We start from the raw sequence: 17,831 nt of genomic DNA, 5'->3' as shown, positions 1-17,831 counted from the left end.
CTATTTCATTCCAAAGTTGGGGGTTTTCTCCAGCATCAGGGCTGCCTGTGCCGTGGCCAGGCCGTCACTATCTCCTTTCCGGCAATCAATTAGCTTTAGCTACTTCCTGAGCATCTACTACTGGTGACCCTCTTGGTGCAGAAAAGCCCATCCCAGCAAGCCCGCTGTGCATGCCCTTTGGTGGGGCTGGACTCTAACGTCTCCCTGTGGCTGGCCCCCAGCCTGCGTGCCGTCGCCTGAGGGGTGCAGCTCAGCCAGACAAGCCCACCACCGCCGTGTCCCCGACCGCCTCAAGACCCACCCTCTACACCAGCTCCCACCTGCTGCGGACGAGCGAGCCGGCAGCCTCCGACGCTGAGAGCTCAGAGGCCAAGGACATGGACAGAGACGGTGCGTAGAGCTCCCGGAAATGCAGCTTCCGGGGAGTTTCCCGACAGCGTCCTCGGGCCGCACCCTGGGTCCTGGTGCTCACTCCTCTCTCCCCCGCAGAGAGCGAAGAGGCAGGTGTGGACGACCCGTGCGCCGGTGGGCTGTCCGTCCGGGAGCGGAGGCGGCCCCGGGAGCGGCGGAGGGGCACGGGCATCAGCTTCTGGACGAAGGACGTAAGTGGACGGTCTGCTGGCACCTGTCCCAGCACCCGGTCGCCCTCCGTGCTGAGGTCAGAGGCCCACCCAAGGCCCCAAGGTGCAGGTGGCAGGAAGTGTCTGTGGGACAGAAAGGAGAGGTACTCGTGTGGGACTCGTGAGGGTGTTCCGGGGGCCCCGTGCCTGGAGCAGCGCCAGGCACATAGTAGGTACTCAGTCACGACGGGTGATGCGTGGAAACCACTGTTTGCAACCTGGAAGCTAGCCCAGCCCTCGGCGTCCTCCCCACGCCCCAGAGCCGTGCCGCCCGGACCTCCTCGCAGGGATGGCACCACGGGAAGTAGCCAGTCCCTCCGCTCAGCCTCGCTCTTTTGGAGGAAAAAGGAAGGGATCATAAAAAACAGGTTGAGGAAGGAAAAAATGCAGAACAGGTTGAGCCTGGCATTGCACAAAGGCAGGCGCACTGTGCCGCTGGCTGCAGACCCCGTCCGGAGCTTTAAGTTGCTCCCCTCTCATCCCCCCCCCCCCCCCGCCCCGCTCCATCACTGGGGTTTTAAGAGTCAGACCCCTGGTTCCCAACAACTCCTTTGAAATTAGCTGAGCCGTTCGGTGGGGAAGAAAGGGCAGTGTCATCTGTAGAACTGTGCTCTAGGGAGATGCTCACAGCCGTGGGGCTGTGGGCTGTCGACAGGGGAGATGCGGTCTGTGGTCTCAGAGTTCTTCCCAGCTGTGGCAGCAGGACGCCCCGAGCTGTCTGTCCCCCCAGGCTGTGTGTTGGGTCATTGGCGGCTGACCCTCCTGCTCCCAAGGCGTCTGTGACGGTGACCTTGTTTGTCTACTCTTTCCTTTTCAGGAGGAGGAAGCTGATGGCTCTGAGGAGGTGAAGGAAGCGAGGGTAAGTGACAGCCAGCGAGGGTGTCCCCGGGCCTGCTCACACGCACACCTCACGCAGGAGGCCAGGCCGCGCAGAGCCGGCCACGGGCGAGGGAGAGACGGCGTCCTCGGGCGCAGGCAGGGTCGGGGCTGTGACGCGGTGAACAGTCTCCTCCGCTTCCCGCCTCCTGCGATGGGCAGCACTGCAGGCTGCCTCCCGCCCTCTCTGGATGGCGCCCCTGGGGGCATCTCTGAGTCTTCAGCTGGGAGTGGAGATGGCACTGGCACTGCGTCTGCTTGTCACCAGCATTTGGATGTGGAGAGGGGCTCTGGCTGGAGGCTGCCTCTGCTCCCGGTTGCGACAGAGGCAGACCTGCCCTGCATCACTGTAGGGCACGAGGCGTGGTGCTGAGACGGTGGAGACTTTGCTTAGTTTGCCTCGTGCCTGGTGTGGCCAAAGGCTGTCCCCGTTGGTCGCTTCAGGCGCCAGTGAGACCGGGAACACACCGCCGACGGGTGTGTGGGCAGCCCGGCTGGTGGCTGTCACAGCCGGCGTGCAGCCTGCAGGTGTCCGGGTGGCCTTACCTCGCTCGGTTAAAGAGAAGCGAGCCTGCACCCTGAGGTGGGGAAGGCTGTGGTGAGAGCACGCGGGCGGTAAGGAGCGTCTGTCTCCTGTGCTGTGCACTGCGTGGGCCAGGGGAGGCCTCGCCCTGCGTGCTCCGCCCGCCCCTCTGGGCCTGCGCTGGGCTGTCCCGCCTCTGCTCCTCGCAGCATCTGTCCCGTGACTGACCCGTCACTCGGAGGCACTGGGGGCGACAAGGACGCTGGTGCCTCCACGGACGGGCCCTGCACGGCGGACAGGGACAGCTGGCTTTGTGTTAAAGGGACCGTCGAAGCCAGTTCCACGCAGTGGAGCCACTCACCTGACCTGGGAGGATTCAGAGGTGAAGGAAACCGAGGCCCCAACAAGTTAGGGTTCAGGGACCTGGCCGCTTGGTGTCATGGGGCTACCGCGAGGCAGACCGGCCAGGCTCACGCCTCTCCCACTGGCGTTCCGCTCGGCAGGTTGCACAGGGTCGCCTTCGATGCCACCTCCGCTTCCGAGGGAGGCTGCTCTGGTGGGTGCGTGTGGACAGGGCAGCACCAGCCGGGGGTCGGACAGGCCTTGTTGGGGAAGCCTCGTGCGAGCGTAGACCTGAGGGAGGGTAGTGGGCTGTGGACTTAGGGGTGCAGTGTTGTCGTTGGGACGGCGCCGGCAGAGAGACAGGCAGGAGTGTGCCCGGCGCCCCTGAGGAGAGGTGGGGGCCCATGTAGCTGAGCAGAGTGAGCAGACGGTGTAGACGGGGGAGTCCGTGGGGCTGTGAGCTGGAGACTCGGGGAGCAGATTTGGGCTTAGCTTGGGGAAGGTGGGGCGGCCTCAGGGACCCTAAATTCCCGCTGCTCGTGTCAGAGATGAGAACTGAGGCCCCGAGCTCCTATCACGGCCGTGCTCCTATGGGGCTGTCAGGTGGGCTTTCCGTCTGTTTATGTCTCCAGGACACCCCGTTAGAACGCGAGCGGACGCCTAAGCTGCAGCCAGCCCGCACCTGGCGCACCACTCAGCTCCCAGCCTCCGTCCCTCGTGTACGTGGGGGTGACGCCCGGCCGACCCGGAGCTGTGCTGGGAGTGATGGTGCATTTCAATGGTTGGGGTGCTGGAGGCCCATTGAGGTCCTCGGAGTCCAGGTCCCTAAGTCTAGATGAGAGTGAGGCTTTCGCTGACCTTAGAATCGGGTGATTTGATGCCATTCCTAGTTTTTCTGCAGAGACTAGGTGTCCTGTGAGTCAGGCGCCCAGGCTCCCCCGACGCGTGTCAGTGTCTGAAATGTCCCTGGTGGGTTGAGAAGTGGACTTGACGGGCTGCAGGAGCGGGAAGCACGGGCCGATGGGAAGGGCAGGAGTGGGGCCGGCGCTCCCACTCGCCCGGAGCCTGGGGAGCCCCGCTCCAGTCGGCTCCCTAAGCACCCCGCCCTGTTTCCTCCAGTGTCCCCCCAGCTCCAGTCCCCCCTGAGGAGGTAGCAGCCCTGTCCCTCGGCCCTGGCTTTCCCAGCCTGCTTCTAGCCTTTGCTGGACGCCCCGCCCCCACCAACCCAAGCAGTGCAGCTTTCAGTCTCGTTCCTTAACCTCCGGAGCCCCTTCCCTGCTGGTGCCCAGTGACCTCCCGTCCCTCCCAGCCCTTGTCCTTTTAGGTAAAACCCCAGGCTGAGCCTCCTGCTTGGCCCGACTGCCTAATATGGTAAGGTATGCCCCGCCAGGCAGGCAGCTGCCTGGGAGCCGGCGGGCTGAGCTTGAAGACACGGAGGGAGGTGAGGTGCTGTGTGGACGTGAGACTTTCTCAGTGCTCCTGCAGCGCAGTCCTGGTTTCAGAGCGAGCCCCTCCTCCGGCAGAGTGAACGAGAGGCATCCCTGTTCCTCTCTCAGCCTCCGCCTCGGAAAGGGGGTGGCCAGCTTGCCCAGGACGGGGTCTGAGAAGTCTGAGGGCTGATAGGGTCCTGGTGCTCATGGGGACGGGCCCCTCAGCGATGGCGTCGCATCAGCCCCCGGGGACAGGCCGTGGGGGAAGGAGCCGCCGTGGAGAATGGGCAGCCGCGCAGCCCCGTGTGGGGCAGTTCTCCACCCGGAGCCGCTGATGTCTCCTCCAGAGGTGACCCCGTGACCGCCCCCTCCAGGGTCACATGGGCCTTCCACTCCCAAGGCCGCCTGGGCGTCTCAGAACCAGTCCTCTTGGCATCTTCCTTTTAAGGATCCGATTAATTTTAGGTCGTGCTGTTGCCAAGGAGACGGGTCATCAGGGCGCAGTCTGTTCCCTGGAGAGGCTGTAGCTTTGGACCCACTGTCCTGCGGCCCCGTGCATTGCGCCCCAGCCAGGACTCTGTCAGGAGAGCAAGCTGCGTCCTGTTCTCTGTTTGGACTTGGATTCCTCATACAGGGGTGAGGAAGGTGTATCAGCCACCAGAACGGTCCGTCACCCCCGTCCGTCTCCCCACTTCCGCTGCTGCCGCCTCGGGTGCTAGCGGGTTAGTGGCCGCGGCTCTGTCTCCTTGGAGGGACCTGACGAGCTCGGCCCGTTGTCGTGGAGACGGAGTTCCGAGCACAGGGCGGTGGCTCTCGAGCAGCTGGGGGTCTGGCCGAGGTTGTGGGGCTGTGTGCCCCGTGTGACAGTCGCCCTGCAGTTATCTGAGTCCAAAACCAGACTTGATTTTACACGTTAATGCACGTCTTCTGGCAGAGGGAGGTTCTGAACGTTGAACCCCTGTGAACTTGAGAAAACTACCTAATTCTGCTTCTCTCCCTCACGGTGGTGCCTGCGGTGATGGTGGGGCGCGTGGGGGACGCCGAGCAGCACGTGCTCCAGGCCCGCGTCCACCTTCCCCTCCAGGACGGCCTGGGAGAGCCGCGCCCTGGCGGCCTCGTCTGTCTCGTCTGCCTCCTGGTGTCACAGGCCTCGGATTGTCCAAGTGAAACACTGCATCTCATTATGGTAGTCTCCTCTGTTTGTTCAGATGATGGGTTATGATGTTAGCTAGGGCTTATATCAGTGGCTTTCATGTCGGGATAGTAAAGGTTGAGGTGTTAGAAAATTTTCTTATAAAAGGGGATTCTGCTACAAAGAAGAAGAAATTGTTCAGTCGTACCACTAAGAAGAAATTATTGTTTAACCTTCTGCTGAATTTCCTGCTGGTATATTTCCTGTGTTGTTGTTTTTTTAAAACATTTTCTAGACCAACTAATAGCATCCTTAAGAACGGGATCGTTTTCACCCTGAGCGTTCCTGGGGCCCTCATCAAAGCACAAGGTTCAGCTCTGACCATCAGAGGCAGCAGCCTGGGCGGCCCCTCGAGTCACAGAGTCATTCCTTCTGCGATGGCGACGGCGGGTGGCCGGGCGCGGGCCGTGGCTCAGGGCTGGAGGCAGGCACAGCCACTTAGTGCCTTGAGCTTCTGCGTAGGAAAAGCATCGTTTACACCAAACAGGATCCCTTAAGGCACGTGAGTGTTGGCACAGGAGCCTCAACAGCATGAGCCTTACAGAACACGTGGCTTCTCGATGCTTTAAAAATTGTGTTTTCTTACACCCTAAACTATGCCAGTGCTGCTCCTGGGAGAGAGGAGGGACATTTTAAAAACCTGTTGCTGAATTAATAGCTCAGACTAATCCTTGTGCCGTCTTGGAGCCTGTTCTTGGTTATGTCTCAGATTCCCTCAGGTGACAGGAAACGGCACGTTGGGATGTTGTGTAACCAGGTAACACACTTTGTGGACTTTTACTCAGTGTCGGGGACTTGCCCAGGTGACGTGCCCCGTGGCTCCTGTGAGGACGGCGCCAGGCTCTGCCCTTTGAGGGACGTGGTGCCCGTCCCCCAGTGCGAGCGGGAGGGGCGGGGCAGCACCAGCCTCGTCCCCTGTGGGCCTCGGTCAGGGCCCAGCACCCTGCGGTCAGCCCTCTGTGTGACCCCGACTCTCTGTGGCAGTGGGAGAGCAGCCTTGACGAGACGCCAGCAAATGGTGCGGCTGTGGGCCTGTTGCGGGGGGCGGGGGGGCTCCACCGGACGCAGAGCACCAGCACGCCCTGAATGCCAGGCCTCTCTCCTGAGCAGACCTGCTCATGCTACAGCTACTCGCCTACAGTGGTTATGGGGCGTGTGAGTGGTACTCGGCATCTCTCCTGCTCACTTTAAAACCGCCTTCGTGACATAAAGGACTTTTCCAAACCCCGGCTGATTTTTGAATATTTATAGTTTTAACAAAAGTTTTGGTGCGTCTTACCTTTTGAAGCTACTTGTCCCGCGTTTATCTAACCAGCTGTAGCACCTACAGAGGCCCCCGTGGCTGCCTCTGAGCCAGTCAGAAAGGATCCATTTGGCGTGCTCTCCTCGGGCGCAGTGAACATGGGGACGGGTAGTTCTTCCTCCCTGGCCTGCCTGGAGCACAGTAGGACATCGGCGTCCGCCTGGAGCGCTGTCCAGTGCTGAGAGCTGTGTCCTGGGGCAGGTGCAGCCGACCCAGTGGGCAGCTCTGCGCCCGGCGTGGCCGCGGCTCCATCTGGCCGTGGAGGGGCACACACCCTCCATGAAAGCAGGCAGCCTCCCACTGGGTCTGCCTTTGCGAGCTGTTGCTGAATTTAAGTTTAATTGTGAAGCACGAGGCCCTAAGCCAGCTCTGGGCAGGTCCGCGGGAGGAGCCTCTTGCAGGGCCTGGGACCCCTCTCCTTCGTGAGCTCCTGAGCCTCGAGCTTTCGAGGGGCAGGGCCGTGACCCCGGCTGAGAGCAGGACGGAGCCTCTGGTCTGGGCCCTGAAGTCTGTCTTTGAGGGTCCCTTCCCAGGCTCCTTGGTGACTAACCCTTCGTGTGAGAAAGGAGCCTGGGCCCCGCCTGAGGGAACCTTCCTCCTCCCTGCCCCTCCTCCCCATCCTTGGGCAGAACCCAGAGGAGCAGCCCTAGGAGGCCGAGGGCACGAGGTGGTGGGGCCTCGGGGCCCTGCCTGGGGTCCCGTCCACTGCTGTGTTCACGGGCAGTTCCTGTCGCCTGCATCAGAAGGAAACAGGGCGCGCTGGTCTTCCTGTCTGTGAACTTGGTGCGGGGTCCGCGAGGTCATAGGGGTCACCAGGCGGCACTGCCAGGAGAGAGGAGGGAATTTAAATTCATGTGGGAAAGGGGGTGGGGCCAGAGAGGGGTCGCCAGGGGTAGAAAGCAGGGGCCAGCAGTGTGGGTGGGGATGGCAGGGTGTGGAAGCACTTCATGGTCAGATTCCCCCTCGAGACCACGCAGACACATGCCTTTCTTTTTAACTGACTTTTCGCTGTGGAGACTGGTCCTGGGTCCTGCTGCCCCTGCTGTCGGTGCCCCGGCCTGGCCCTCGCCGTGCCCACCTGAGCCCTGCCCGGCCTGGAGTTTCTGTGTCCACTTGCTGGGCTCCTCAGGGCAGCTAGTGACGCGTGGTTAGAACGGAGCATGGGGGCCGCGGTGCTGTGCGGGCCTCTGTCTGGGCTTTGAATAGAGGCCCCTGGTCACAGCCGAGAAGAGCCGCTGTGGACAGGGGTCTGCGCGTGCACCCCGAGCCCCGTGTTCCTAGAAGCTGCGCCGGCTCCCCCGACAAGTGGCGGCCGCGTGGGCTGGAAGCGATCCTGCCCCTGGCCCGGCTCCAGCATTCCTGGCTGAGCGAATCGGCTTTGGAGCGTCAGAGAGAAGAGGAGGGATGTGGCTGAGTGTTTATATGTTGGAGGACGGGAGCCCAGCTCCTCCAACTGCTGCTTCTCACAAACTCCTGACTTGCTGGACCTGAGTGATCACAGCCCTTGGCCTCGCCCCGCGTGGAGCCAGCCTGGGAGGCGCGTGTTGGCAGGGGCTCGTTCCTTCCCTCCGGCCGGGAGCTGGCCGTCCGGCGTCTCTGCAGGCCCCGGGGCGTCCTGCCTCAGGATTGCATCTCCTGTCGGGGAGGAGGCCTCGGGAAGAGTGAGCTTGTGGAGAACCCAGGACTCGGTCCAGGCCACGCAGCGAGGCTCCCCGCCACCCCCGGCGGGACTGCTGTCCACGGGCCCGGCTAGACGTTGTGGAGGGACACGCCTCACGCCTGCTCGGCTGGCGGCCCAGAGCTGCAGGCTGGACTCCAGGGTGGCCGCGTCCTCGCTGAGCTCCGCTGCCCAGCGCAGCCATGTCCTCTCTGTACACCCGGAGCAAGGAGTTCCCTCGGAGCAGGAAGTCTACGTCGGACTCGCCCCCCGCCACTCCCTCCCCGACTGCCAAGACGCTCCGAGTAAGCGGTTTGTCTCGTGTCTTGTGCTGAGTGCAGGGAGAGTGCATGTGTGTCTGGGAGGTGCTGAGCACAGGCATGTCAGGGCACGAGGGAGTCGGGCAGGAAGATAGAACCCGCAGAGGCCCTGTGGCTGCTGTGCCAGGGACGGTCCCACGTGCACGTGGCCCTGTGTCAGCCGGTCCGCACGTGTGCGGCTCCTGCACCTGAGCCCTTAACCCACAGTGTCAGCTGCAGGGGCGGAGGGGGCGTTCCGTCCTGTCTGCCTCTCCAGGCCTTTTCTCAGGCTCCGGGCTATATTTAGTTGTTCCCTTTCCTGTGTTTTATGGGTCAACACTGTGTTTTTAAAAGAAAAAGCTCCCAAATGGCCATGCAACTGTGGACAGTAACCTTTAATTGTGTGCAGCTTCACGTGTGTGTATGTGTGAGTGTGTGTGAGTGTGTGTGTGTGTGGCTGTGAGTCTGTGCCTGTGTGTGTGTGTGTGTGTGGCTGTGAGTCTGTGCCTGTGTGTGTGTGTGTGTGAGTCTGTGCCTGTGTGTGTGTGTGAGAGAGACTGTGAGGGCCTGTGTGTGTGTGTGAGAGACTGTGAGTCTGTGCCTGTGTGTGTGTGTGACTGTGAGAGCCTGTGTGACTGTGAGTGCCTCTGTGTGTGTGTGAGGCTGTGCCTGTGTGTGTGTGTGTGTGTGTGTGTGTGTGTGTGTGACTGTGAGAGCCTGTGTGACTGTGAGTGCCTCTGTGTGTGTGTGAGGCTGTGCCTGTGTGTGTGTGTGTGTGACTGTGAGTGCTTCTGTGTGTGTGTGAGGCTGTGCCTGTGTGCGTGTGTGTGTGTGTGTGTGTGTGTGTGAGGCTGTGACAGCCTCTGTGTGTGTGTCAGGCTGTGACAGCCTCTGTGTGTGTGTCAGGCTGTGCCTGTGTGTGTGTGTGTGTGTGTGTGTGTGAGGCTGTGCCTCTGTGTGTGTGTGAGGCTGTGAAAGCCTCTGTGTGTGTAACTGTATGTGTGTGTGTGTGTGTGTGTGTGTGTGTCAGGCTGTGCCTGTGTGTGTGAGGCTCTGACAGCCTCTGTGTGTGTGTACATGGGAGACGCAGGGACAGTGTGTGCCAGGCATCGTGGCACCTGCCGCCTTCCTCCTCCTCCTCAGGGAACGTGCCGGGAAAGCCCAGGAAGCCCTGTGCCTGCTGACAGCGGCGTGCTGCCCCAGGCGTGCCCGTGTTCCAGCAGGCGTCTCTGCGGGCTGTGGGCTGGGCAGTGCGGCGGCCACTCCTTGTTAGGAACCAGTCTGCTGGGCGCAGGGGCAGCTCCTTATTTGGGGCCGAGTGGGGAAGCCTGCAGGACCCGCACGGCCCGCGTCTGCGTGATGGCCCGCGGCCTGGCCCTCTGTTGTGTCGGCACGGGTGCAGCCGTGTGTGGAGTGTGTTTCTGGGACATCAGCCGGGGCTGTTGACTCCCAGACACCAAGACAGTTTGTATGAAGCTGTTTGTCTTGAGCTCCTCGTGGGGGAACGAGGGGGCCTGTGTGCCCCTCAGTGACGGCTCCTCCCGGGGGCCCGGCTGTCATCCAGGAGCCCTCGGGAGGGAGCCTCTTCCTCACCCTCATTTCCGTCCCACTGTCTCCGCAAACCCCAGTGCTTTCGTGTCGGATCCCTCCGCAGCCCCGTCCTGCCCCCCACCCCCGGGTGCTGCCCGCGTTCTGATCTGTCTAATGCAGCGGGAACGTGATTGTCACACCCACCTGTGCCCGGCCCTCACTCTGGTTCCCTGGAAGGTGGGGCTGCGGCCTCGTGTACAGGAGGGAACCGAGACACAGCAGAGCTGCAGCCTGACTACAACCAGCAGTAACACTGCGTTCTGATAGGTGTGTCTGAGGTGAGGGACAGGCAGGGTCAGAGAGGACGGGGAGAGCTTGGGGAGCTGTGGGAGCCCCACCTTTGTACGGACGGGGACCCCAAGCTGTAGGTACAGGAAGAGCAAGGTGTCTGCAGAGCTGGAGGGGCAGAGAGACGGAGGCTGCAGGGCCTTGAGGCAGAAGCACTGGGCTTCGGGGAAGGCGCTGGGGGGTCTGATCTCAGAGTTAAGATGCAGAAGCTCTCACTGCCTTTGTGAGAGGTAATTGTGGTCCAGAGACTTTGGGGTTAAAGGGGCGTGGCCTTGGGGCCTGCATTCCTGGAGCAGCTCTGCCTGGGAGCCAGGGATGAAGTCCTGCTTTCCTGCTGTGAAGGGGGGGGGGGGGTCCCTGCTTCTGCCCCGGACAAGGAGACCGTCCTTCATGGGACCTCGGCTCCGGTTCTGGCTCCCGGCTGAGCAGGAATGGCTGCACACCTCGTCTTAGACGCCAGGCAGCAGCCGGGCTGAGCTGCCACCCAGCGGGCACCGTTGTAACTCAAAACCAGCTGGAAAACCACAGTCTCATCCCCCTCCCTCAACACTCCCACAGCCACTGGGCTCCTGTGTGCCGGCCGTGACCCTCTCAGCATGACGCAGGCGTGTTCCTCCCCGGGGGACGCACTCTGTGCCCAAGACGGTGTCCTCACCAGCCAGGGTGTCTGTTTACTCTCTCCAGCAACCGCGTTGTCCGTTCTCTGAGCATGACATGCTGTTAAACATGGTCCCTGTCCACGAGGGGACGGGAGGACGGGGACCAGGGAGGCCCAGCGGGTGTCGGGGAGAAGGGACGGAGCTGCCTCAGCACCGGAACGTGACACGTTGTAAACGTGTCCAGAGCGTGTGAGGGACACCTGACGGCGACAGGGTGGCCACAACTGCCGTGAGACCCTTCAGGGACATCGCAGACTGGGGCAGGCACCGCACGTCCTGACAGGACAGTGATGGGGGAGGTCATGGGACTCAGCGTGTGAAACACTGGGTGTCGGAAACTCACCTGCTCACGGCAGTCAGCGCCGCCCTGCCCCGCCCCGCCCCTTCCCGCCGCCCGCACAGGCCCCAGCTGCAGCTGGGCCACGGCATGGGTGGTTCTCATGAGGCCGTTCTTTCCTGGGGAAGCCTTGTGACGTGGGAATTTCTGAAATGGCTCCCACTGGCCTCACCCCTGAGCCGTGAATGTGCTGGGCTGCCCTTGCCCTGGAACCCGAAGGGTCCCGCTCACCGTGGTCACGGAGCCGAGAACCACAGGAGGCGGGTCTCCGAGGCCCCCAGCAAAGCTCAGCCTGTCCCGGGGGCGGAGGGGGCGCTTGGGGACCCGGTGTGAACGTCCTGCCGCTCTCCGCGGGGAGATGGCAGCAGGTTTTCCCATCACTGTGGGCCGTGGCAGTGGCCGTGTGACCCGTGGCAGTGGCCGTGTGACCCGGCTCCTTCCTGTCCCTCGGGCCCAGCTCTCCAGAGCCACAATTTTATTTTAAACGTTGGGGGTGGGGGCGTTAATGATGGGTCTTCCTGAACTCCTGGTAACGTTCAAGTTGGAAGCTTTTGTGGGGTTTTCTAAGCCAGCCCCTGGTGTTCTGCGAGCCGTACACATTTCACCATCGGAACCAGCCTGGCGCTGTCCCTCCCAAGACGGCCCTGGGGCTGACAGAGGGAGGTTGTCGGGGAGTTTCCCGGGGAAAGGAAGGAGCCTGCGCCTGGGTCTGGATCATCCCTAAGAGCCGGTCGTGCGCAGAGCAGACCTCAGAGCCTCCCAGAAACGGCAGCCCTGTGGTTGCCCACCCCGTTCTGGGCCCTGCAGCCACAAGGGTGGGTCCCAGGGAAGCCTCCGAGACACATGGTTTTAGAACGCACGCGTGAGTGTGTCTCTCTGAAGCCGGCGCTTTCCGGAAGCCTCCACTGGAGACCCGGTTGCCACCTGGTCACAGGTTTCCCCTCCCTGCTTCAGAGCGGCTGCCACTCAGCCGTGCCCCCGGCAGGCCCGCACCGCGGCTCTTAGGCTCACCAGGCCCTGGGCATTTGCTGTGAGCTCCTTCTGAGCTCACGAATCTCTGGCATTGCACAGCTTACCCTTCTCCTGGCTCTGACTTTTCATTCACCCCCACCGACGTGTGAAGGCGGATCTCCCCGCAGAGCGGTGGCTGGCGGCACTTTATAAACGAGCGCTTCTCCAGAGGGGATCGCACTAAACAGGCTTCAAGTCAGACACCCACCTCCTTAGTGTTGATGACGCAGTAACTGACTCTCACCGGCCGTCGGTGCGCCAGCAGGTCCCTGCGCTCCAGCCGCAGGTCCCGGATGCTCTGCGCCAGTGTCCATTCTGCAGAAGCACCTGAGAATTCTGATGGCAGTTCCCCTGGTTTAGAGAGGTTTCCATGGAGAATGGCCGCCCTCTCCGTCCTTCCCCTGGACAGCCGGCAGGGTGGGGGGCCGAGTGGTCAGCCGGGGGGAGCGAGTGGACGCCGGGGGGGATGCAAGTGGACAGCCGGCAGGGTGGGGGGATGAGTGGAGAGCTGGGGGGCGAGTGGACAGCCGGGTGGGGGGCGAGTGGACAGCCGGGCGACTCTGGCGGTTCCGGGGTCCTTCCTTTCTGGGGTTGTTGGGCCCTTGTCCCTCTTCCTTCTCTCTCTGTCCTTGGGGATTTTGTTGTCAACGCCTCAAAATAGGAAATGAGTAGATGCATGCAAATCAGCGGGGCTTTTCTTTTCCTGAGTTCTTAAAAAGAAAAGTGGAGGTAAGAGGGTAAAGGTCATTGATGACTAAAATTAACTGTGAAGCGAAGAACTGTCATGTCTGGGTTGCCCTGGCCCCATGTCCGCGCCTCGTTTGCACCTCAGAGTCCTTTCTTCTGAGGCCCCAGAGCTTTTTCCGCCGTCCGTCCGACTGGGATGGGGACTGTCCCTCCCGGCCGTCACTGCAGGCCCGGGAGACAGACGGCGGGCGCCCTCCGGAGCTTGATGTTTGCCGGGGTTGGTGACCTGCCTGGCTCCTGGAGCAGGAGGGGGCAGGCAGTGACTGTTCCCATTTCGCCGCTCCCTGTGCTGGAAGCGTGTCCCCTATCTCCAGGGCAGAGTCCTGGCGCAGAGGGGGGGCTGCTGCCAAGACCCCTGCTCTCCACGCACCCCTCTGCCGCCGCGCAGTGCGACCTGCGGGAGGCCTGGTCTGAAGTGTTTGCAAATGGAGACGCGTGTACCTCTCCCTTGCTGATGCTGGTTTCTAATCTTTGTTTTGTTTTTTGTCTCTTCCTCTCTCCAGCACGAAAGACTTTCTAGGTAAGAAGGACCGTTTTTCCGCATGCTTAGCTCTCGTGTGAGTGCATGTCTGACACACCGCTTCCTAGTGTAGTGTGTCCCTCAGTCCCTCCCTTTCCACGGCCCCACAGCACTCACACCCTGAGCAGGCAGCACAGTCTGGTGTGGAGTACAGAGCCGTGCGGGGGGAGCCGTCTGGACCCCACAGACCTGCAGCGCTCCTGACCACCCCTCCTCCCCTCCCCACACCCCTCCTCCCCTCCCCACACTCCTCCTCCCCTCCATAGCCCTCCTCCCCTCCTCCCCTCCCCACACCCCTCTTCCTCTCCCCAGGCCTGCAGGGCCCGTGACCACTCCCCCCATCACCACCATCACCACCCCCTCGGCCTGCAGGGCCAGAGCCCACTGCCCCATCACCACTCCTCCCAGGCCTGCAGCTCGAGCTCCAAGTCCATGTGTTTCTGATTCCCTGGCTGGTCGCTGGAATCATTTCCCAGGGCTGTTGAGATCCAAGAAACTTTTGCTTTAAAAAGCACACTCTTAAGAGAAGCAGTTCAACCCTAAATTAATTTGAAAAGCTCTAAGATTTAAGTTAGCATTTGGGTCTAAACCACCAATTTTTCAAGTAAGCTCCATTCTTGGCCAGTGATGGCCCCCTCCTCCTCCTCCTCCTCTTCCTCCTCCTCCTCCTCCTCCTCCTCCTCCTCCTCCTCCTCCTCCTCCTCTTCCTCCTCCTCCTCCTCTGAGCTGGCTCCACCTCAGGTCCCAGCAGCTGGGGGTGGGGTCAGGGAAGGGGCGTCTGCATGTGTCGACTGGCGCCCAAGCGCTTCTCAGAAAAGGCTCGCTGCCCTTCCACACCTTCCGTCCTCAGAGTCCACCTGATGTCAGTGCGTCTCCGGGTGTCCCCACAGGTTGGAGTCTGGAGGCAGCAACCCCACGGCCAGCGACTCCTATGGGGACCGGGCCTCGGCGAGAGCGCGCAGGGAGGCGCGGGAGGCCCGCCTGGCCAACCTGGCCAGCCGCGTGGACGAGGACAGCAGCAGGGACTATAAGAAGGTAGCGTCCTGCTCAGCGTGCGGTTCGCAGGCTGCGGCCTTCGCTGGTGGGACGTGCGCCCCGTCTGATGGAGCTGAGGGCAGGCAGTGACATCACACCCAGGCCTCCCGCTGCCCCCAGCTCGGTCAGCCCGGGGACCTCCTGCCCACAGGCCTGTCCAGAGCGGCCGCGGGTGCACAGGTTTGCCCCCGTCACTCTTCTCCACCTCGCAGAGGAGGTGACCAAAGAACGGTTTTGTGAGGAAAGCGTTTGTTTGTTAAGCAGAACTTGACCAATCAGTGCGTACAGGGCTGGCTCTGAAAACACAGGTCACATGGGGTGTGAGCAGCTGTTCCCGGGTGAGCTGTGGCTTCCAGGTGGGGAAGGGACTGTGTGGAGGTCGAGCCTGTGGCTGTGTTCGTCACCAGGGCCTCCGCTGACGGGGGTGGGGAGGGGTGCAGACCAGCAAACGGACACGTTCCCTAGAACCCCCCCAGTGGGTGGCGGGTGGTGGTTCTTGCTGGGCGACCTCGGGCCACCCCCAAGGTGACAGGCCACTCGCTCCCCAGCTCTACGAGGGCGCCCTGACCGAAAACCAGAAGCTGAAGACCAAGCTGCAGGAGGCCCAGCTGGAGCTGGCAGATGTCAAGTCCAGGCTGGAGAAGGTGGCCCAGGTGAGGGGGCGGGGCCCTCAGGGGCGGGGCGGCAGGTTAATCAACATCTGCCGAGGCGGGATGGTCGCTGGTCCCGGGAGCAACTCCTGGTGCCTAAATGGGAATCATCGATCTCGTGGGATGAGGCCAGTCCCAGCCTGCTCTGCCTCGTCCCCCAGGTCCCCCCAGAGAGGGACAAGGAGCGCTGTCACACGCCAGCTCAGGGCACAGAGGCCTGAGGCAGCGGCTGCTCAGGGCAGAGGTGGTGGTGGACGGAGGGTCCAGCCCCTGCAGTGCTTCTGTCCTGCGGCCTGGTTCCCCCACGGGGGCTCCTGGGGCGTTAAGTGACTTCAGTGGGACAAGAAAAGCAGGCCTCAGCCTCAAGGAAAGAGTGAGGCCAAGGGATGGACTCAACCCCGGCAGCCCAGTCCCTGCCAGTCCGCCTTCCCCGCCCTCCGCCCTCCCCGCCAGTCCACGCTCAGCAGACCCAGCTGTCCGAAGCTGCTTTTATCTCAGCAGCCAATGAGCTGTCGGTCAATCCAGACCTCACCCAGCACCTCACAGGAGGATCCTTCAGGGTCCGCAGTCTCAGCCGTTGCTGACCAACGGGCGCAGGGCGCTGGAATAAAATCTGCCTTTCCAGCCACTGCTTGCTGGGTGTGTCGTAATGTCCTTAGTTTTGCCAAATATGCACTATTGAAGTTCAGGAGAAGTGGTGCTGCTGCAAAGCAAGTCACTGCTGATTGGCCAAAGTGGAGTGTTTGGCAGGAGAGGGCAGAGCCTCCCATCCTCATGGGGATGGTTCCCCAGCGATACCTGGCGTCGGTGGATTGAAGGCCCACTGAGCTCTGAGGGCGCTAAGATCTAAAGAACAACAAAAGCCAGTTCTTTGTGGGCGTGAACGACTAGTAAGTGCAGTCCTCACAGACCTTGCTTCTCAGCCAGGGATGCAGACTGACAGGACGGGACGGCTTCCGGAGGGGACAGCATGACCTTCAGGACAGGGCACATGCCCAGCTGGCGTGACTCAGTGGTTGAGTAGACCGATGAACCAGAGGTCATGGTTCGATTCCCGAACAGGGCACATGCCCGGGTTGCGGGCTCCGTCCCCAGTAGCGGGTGTGCAGGAGGCAGCCGATTCATGATTCTCTCTCATCGTTGATGTTTCTCTCTCTCCCTCCCTCTCCCTTCCTCTCTGAAATCAATAAAAATAGATATTTTTTAAAAAAGAACAAGGGACGTGACCTTCAGGACAGGGGAGAGCCCACAGGACAGGAGCACGTTCTCAGCTGTGCTGTTACTTCTGGCTCTTCCTTAGTTTTTTGAAAAAGGGAACCTCTGCAGGCAGAGCCACGGGGTGTCTGGGTCCAGTGCCTGCCGAGAGAGGAGCTCTGGGCAGCTCCTGGTGCCAGGCCGCTCTCCGCCCCCCTCACCTCCCCCTTCCGTGAGGCAGCCATGACCTGCCCTGCCGGCTCTGCCCTCCCTGTGACCTAGAGTGAAGTTCTCATCTTTCATTCAAATAAAATCAGCTTATCTGGGAGCTCCATGTGTGAAAGAAGGGGGCCGGGTCTGGTCCAGCTGGGGAGACAGCAGGAGCCTCCCGAGGGAGGACCCTGAGGCCCACAGCCGGGGAGGCCACTGCTCCGGGGAAAAGCAGAGTGCAGTGGGGTGGCCCAGGCCCGCTCAGGAGTGCCCGCTCTCAGAGGAGAGGGCCCCGTGCTCACTCGGGGACTCTAGGGAGGACGCGGGGGCTGGTGAGCTGGAGGGGCAGGCCCAGAGGGCCGTCTGCACGGTGGCTGCCGAACACGGGGCCCTGCAGACGGCAGGGCATACCGGGCGCCCGGAGCCTGCTGTCACCTCCGCCTCCACCTCCGCCTCCACCTCCGCCTCCACGGTGGGGCTGCCCAGACGCCCGCCTGGGAGGCTCCGTGACACGCCCCCCCCTTCTTCAGCAGAAACAGGAGAAGACGCCCGACAGGTCCTCGCTGCTGGAGGTGGAGAAGCGGGTAGGCAGCCCCCGTGTCCTCCTTCCCGAGCTCTCCTGTTGTGTGTGCCAGTGGAAAAAGCGCGTCCCAGGCGGGGGACCGCATTCCACTCCCAGCCCGGTCATGAATTCTTTCTGTCTGACGGGGACGGCAGCTCACTGCCCGTCCTTGGCCTTCAGACGGTCAGTCCTTCCACACGTCCCGTGTGGGGGCAGGGCCTGGGAGGGTCAGTGTCCTGCCTGTAGGCAGACCTGCTCGTACACACACACACACACACACAGTGCACCGCCTGCACACAAAGCACACTACATGCACACGCATACTGCATACATGCACACCCTGTGCGCACTGCGCCACATGCATGCACACAAATCCACTGCACCACACACACTGGGCCCAGGCTCTGCCCCCCCACCCCCTGGGGCAGAGGGACCCTCCGGGCTGTGATGGAGCGTGAGCCAGAGCCTCGCCCTGGGGGAGTGTTCCTGTTAGTTGCTGGCCTCGGGCCGCATTCAGAATGTTTTTCTGGAATCGGAGGCTCTTGGATCGGGAAGACTCTGGTGCATTGGTGACCCCTGCGCTGCCTGACCCTGGGGCGCATGCTCTCATCCCCTCTTCAGTTGGAAAGCAGCTGGCTTTTGTGACGCATTTATTCCCTTGGCTGGTGTCTCATCTAATCACGAGGCCGCATTGTCCTGGAATCCTTGGGGGGAGGGGGGAGTCAGCTCAGCCTCTGGCCCCTGGTGACCAGCGGCTCCCAAGGAACAGGGCGCCCTGCGGGGAGT

At 62.1% G+C, this 17,831-nt stretch overlaps 1 protein-coding gene across 15 annotated transcripts in view; it reads left to right on the top strand.

The window, feature by feature from the left end:
- PPP1R12B (protein phosphatase 1 regulatory subunit 12B) overlaps positions 1 to 17,831 on the top strand; it is a 64,578-nt gene that overhangs the window by 39,003 nt on the left and 7,744 nt on the right. For 11 of the 15 annotated variants that reach the window (XR_009450233.1, XM_059677442.1, XM_059677438.1 and 8 more), the window contains 7 exons: positions 222 to 390; positions 490 to 602; positions 1,438 to 1,479; positions 13,378 to 13,394; positions 14,285 to 14,429; positions 14,978 to 15,082; positions 17,014 to 17,067. Coding sequence is in view for 13 of the 15 variants with exons in the window: in XM_059677442.1 (XP_059533425.1) it covers positions 222 to 390; positions 490 to 602; positions 1,438 to 1,479; positions 13,378 to 13,394; positions 14,285 to 14,429; positions 14,978 to 15,082; positions 17,014 to 17,067 (645 nt within the window). In the remaining 2 variants the exon portion in view is untranslated. Of the gene's footprint in view, positions 1 to 221; positions 391 to 489; positions 603 to 1,437; positions 1,480 to 7,515; positions 8,249 to 13,377; positions 13,395 to 14,284; positions 14,430 to 14,977; positions 15,083 to 17,013; positions 17,068 to 17,831 lie in introns of those variants that run through there. The other 4 variants (XR_009450234.1, XM_059677434.1, XM_059677436.1 and 1 more) reach the window with 2 other exon arrangements.

Source organism: Myotis daubentonii, chromosome 20 (genome assembly GCF_963259705.1).
Source record: "Myotis daubentonii chromosome 20, mMyoDau2.1, whole genome shotgun sequence".
Taxonomy (NCBI): domain Eukaryota; kingdom Metazoa; phylum Chordata; class Mammalia; order Chiroptera; family Vespertilionidae; genus Myotis; species Myotis daubentonii.
The sequence above is the reverse complement of the archived record's forward strand: the minus strand, read 5'-3'. Positions and strand labels throughout refer to the sequence as shown.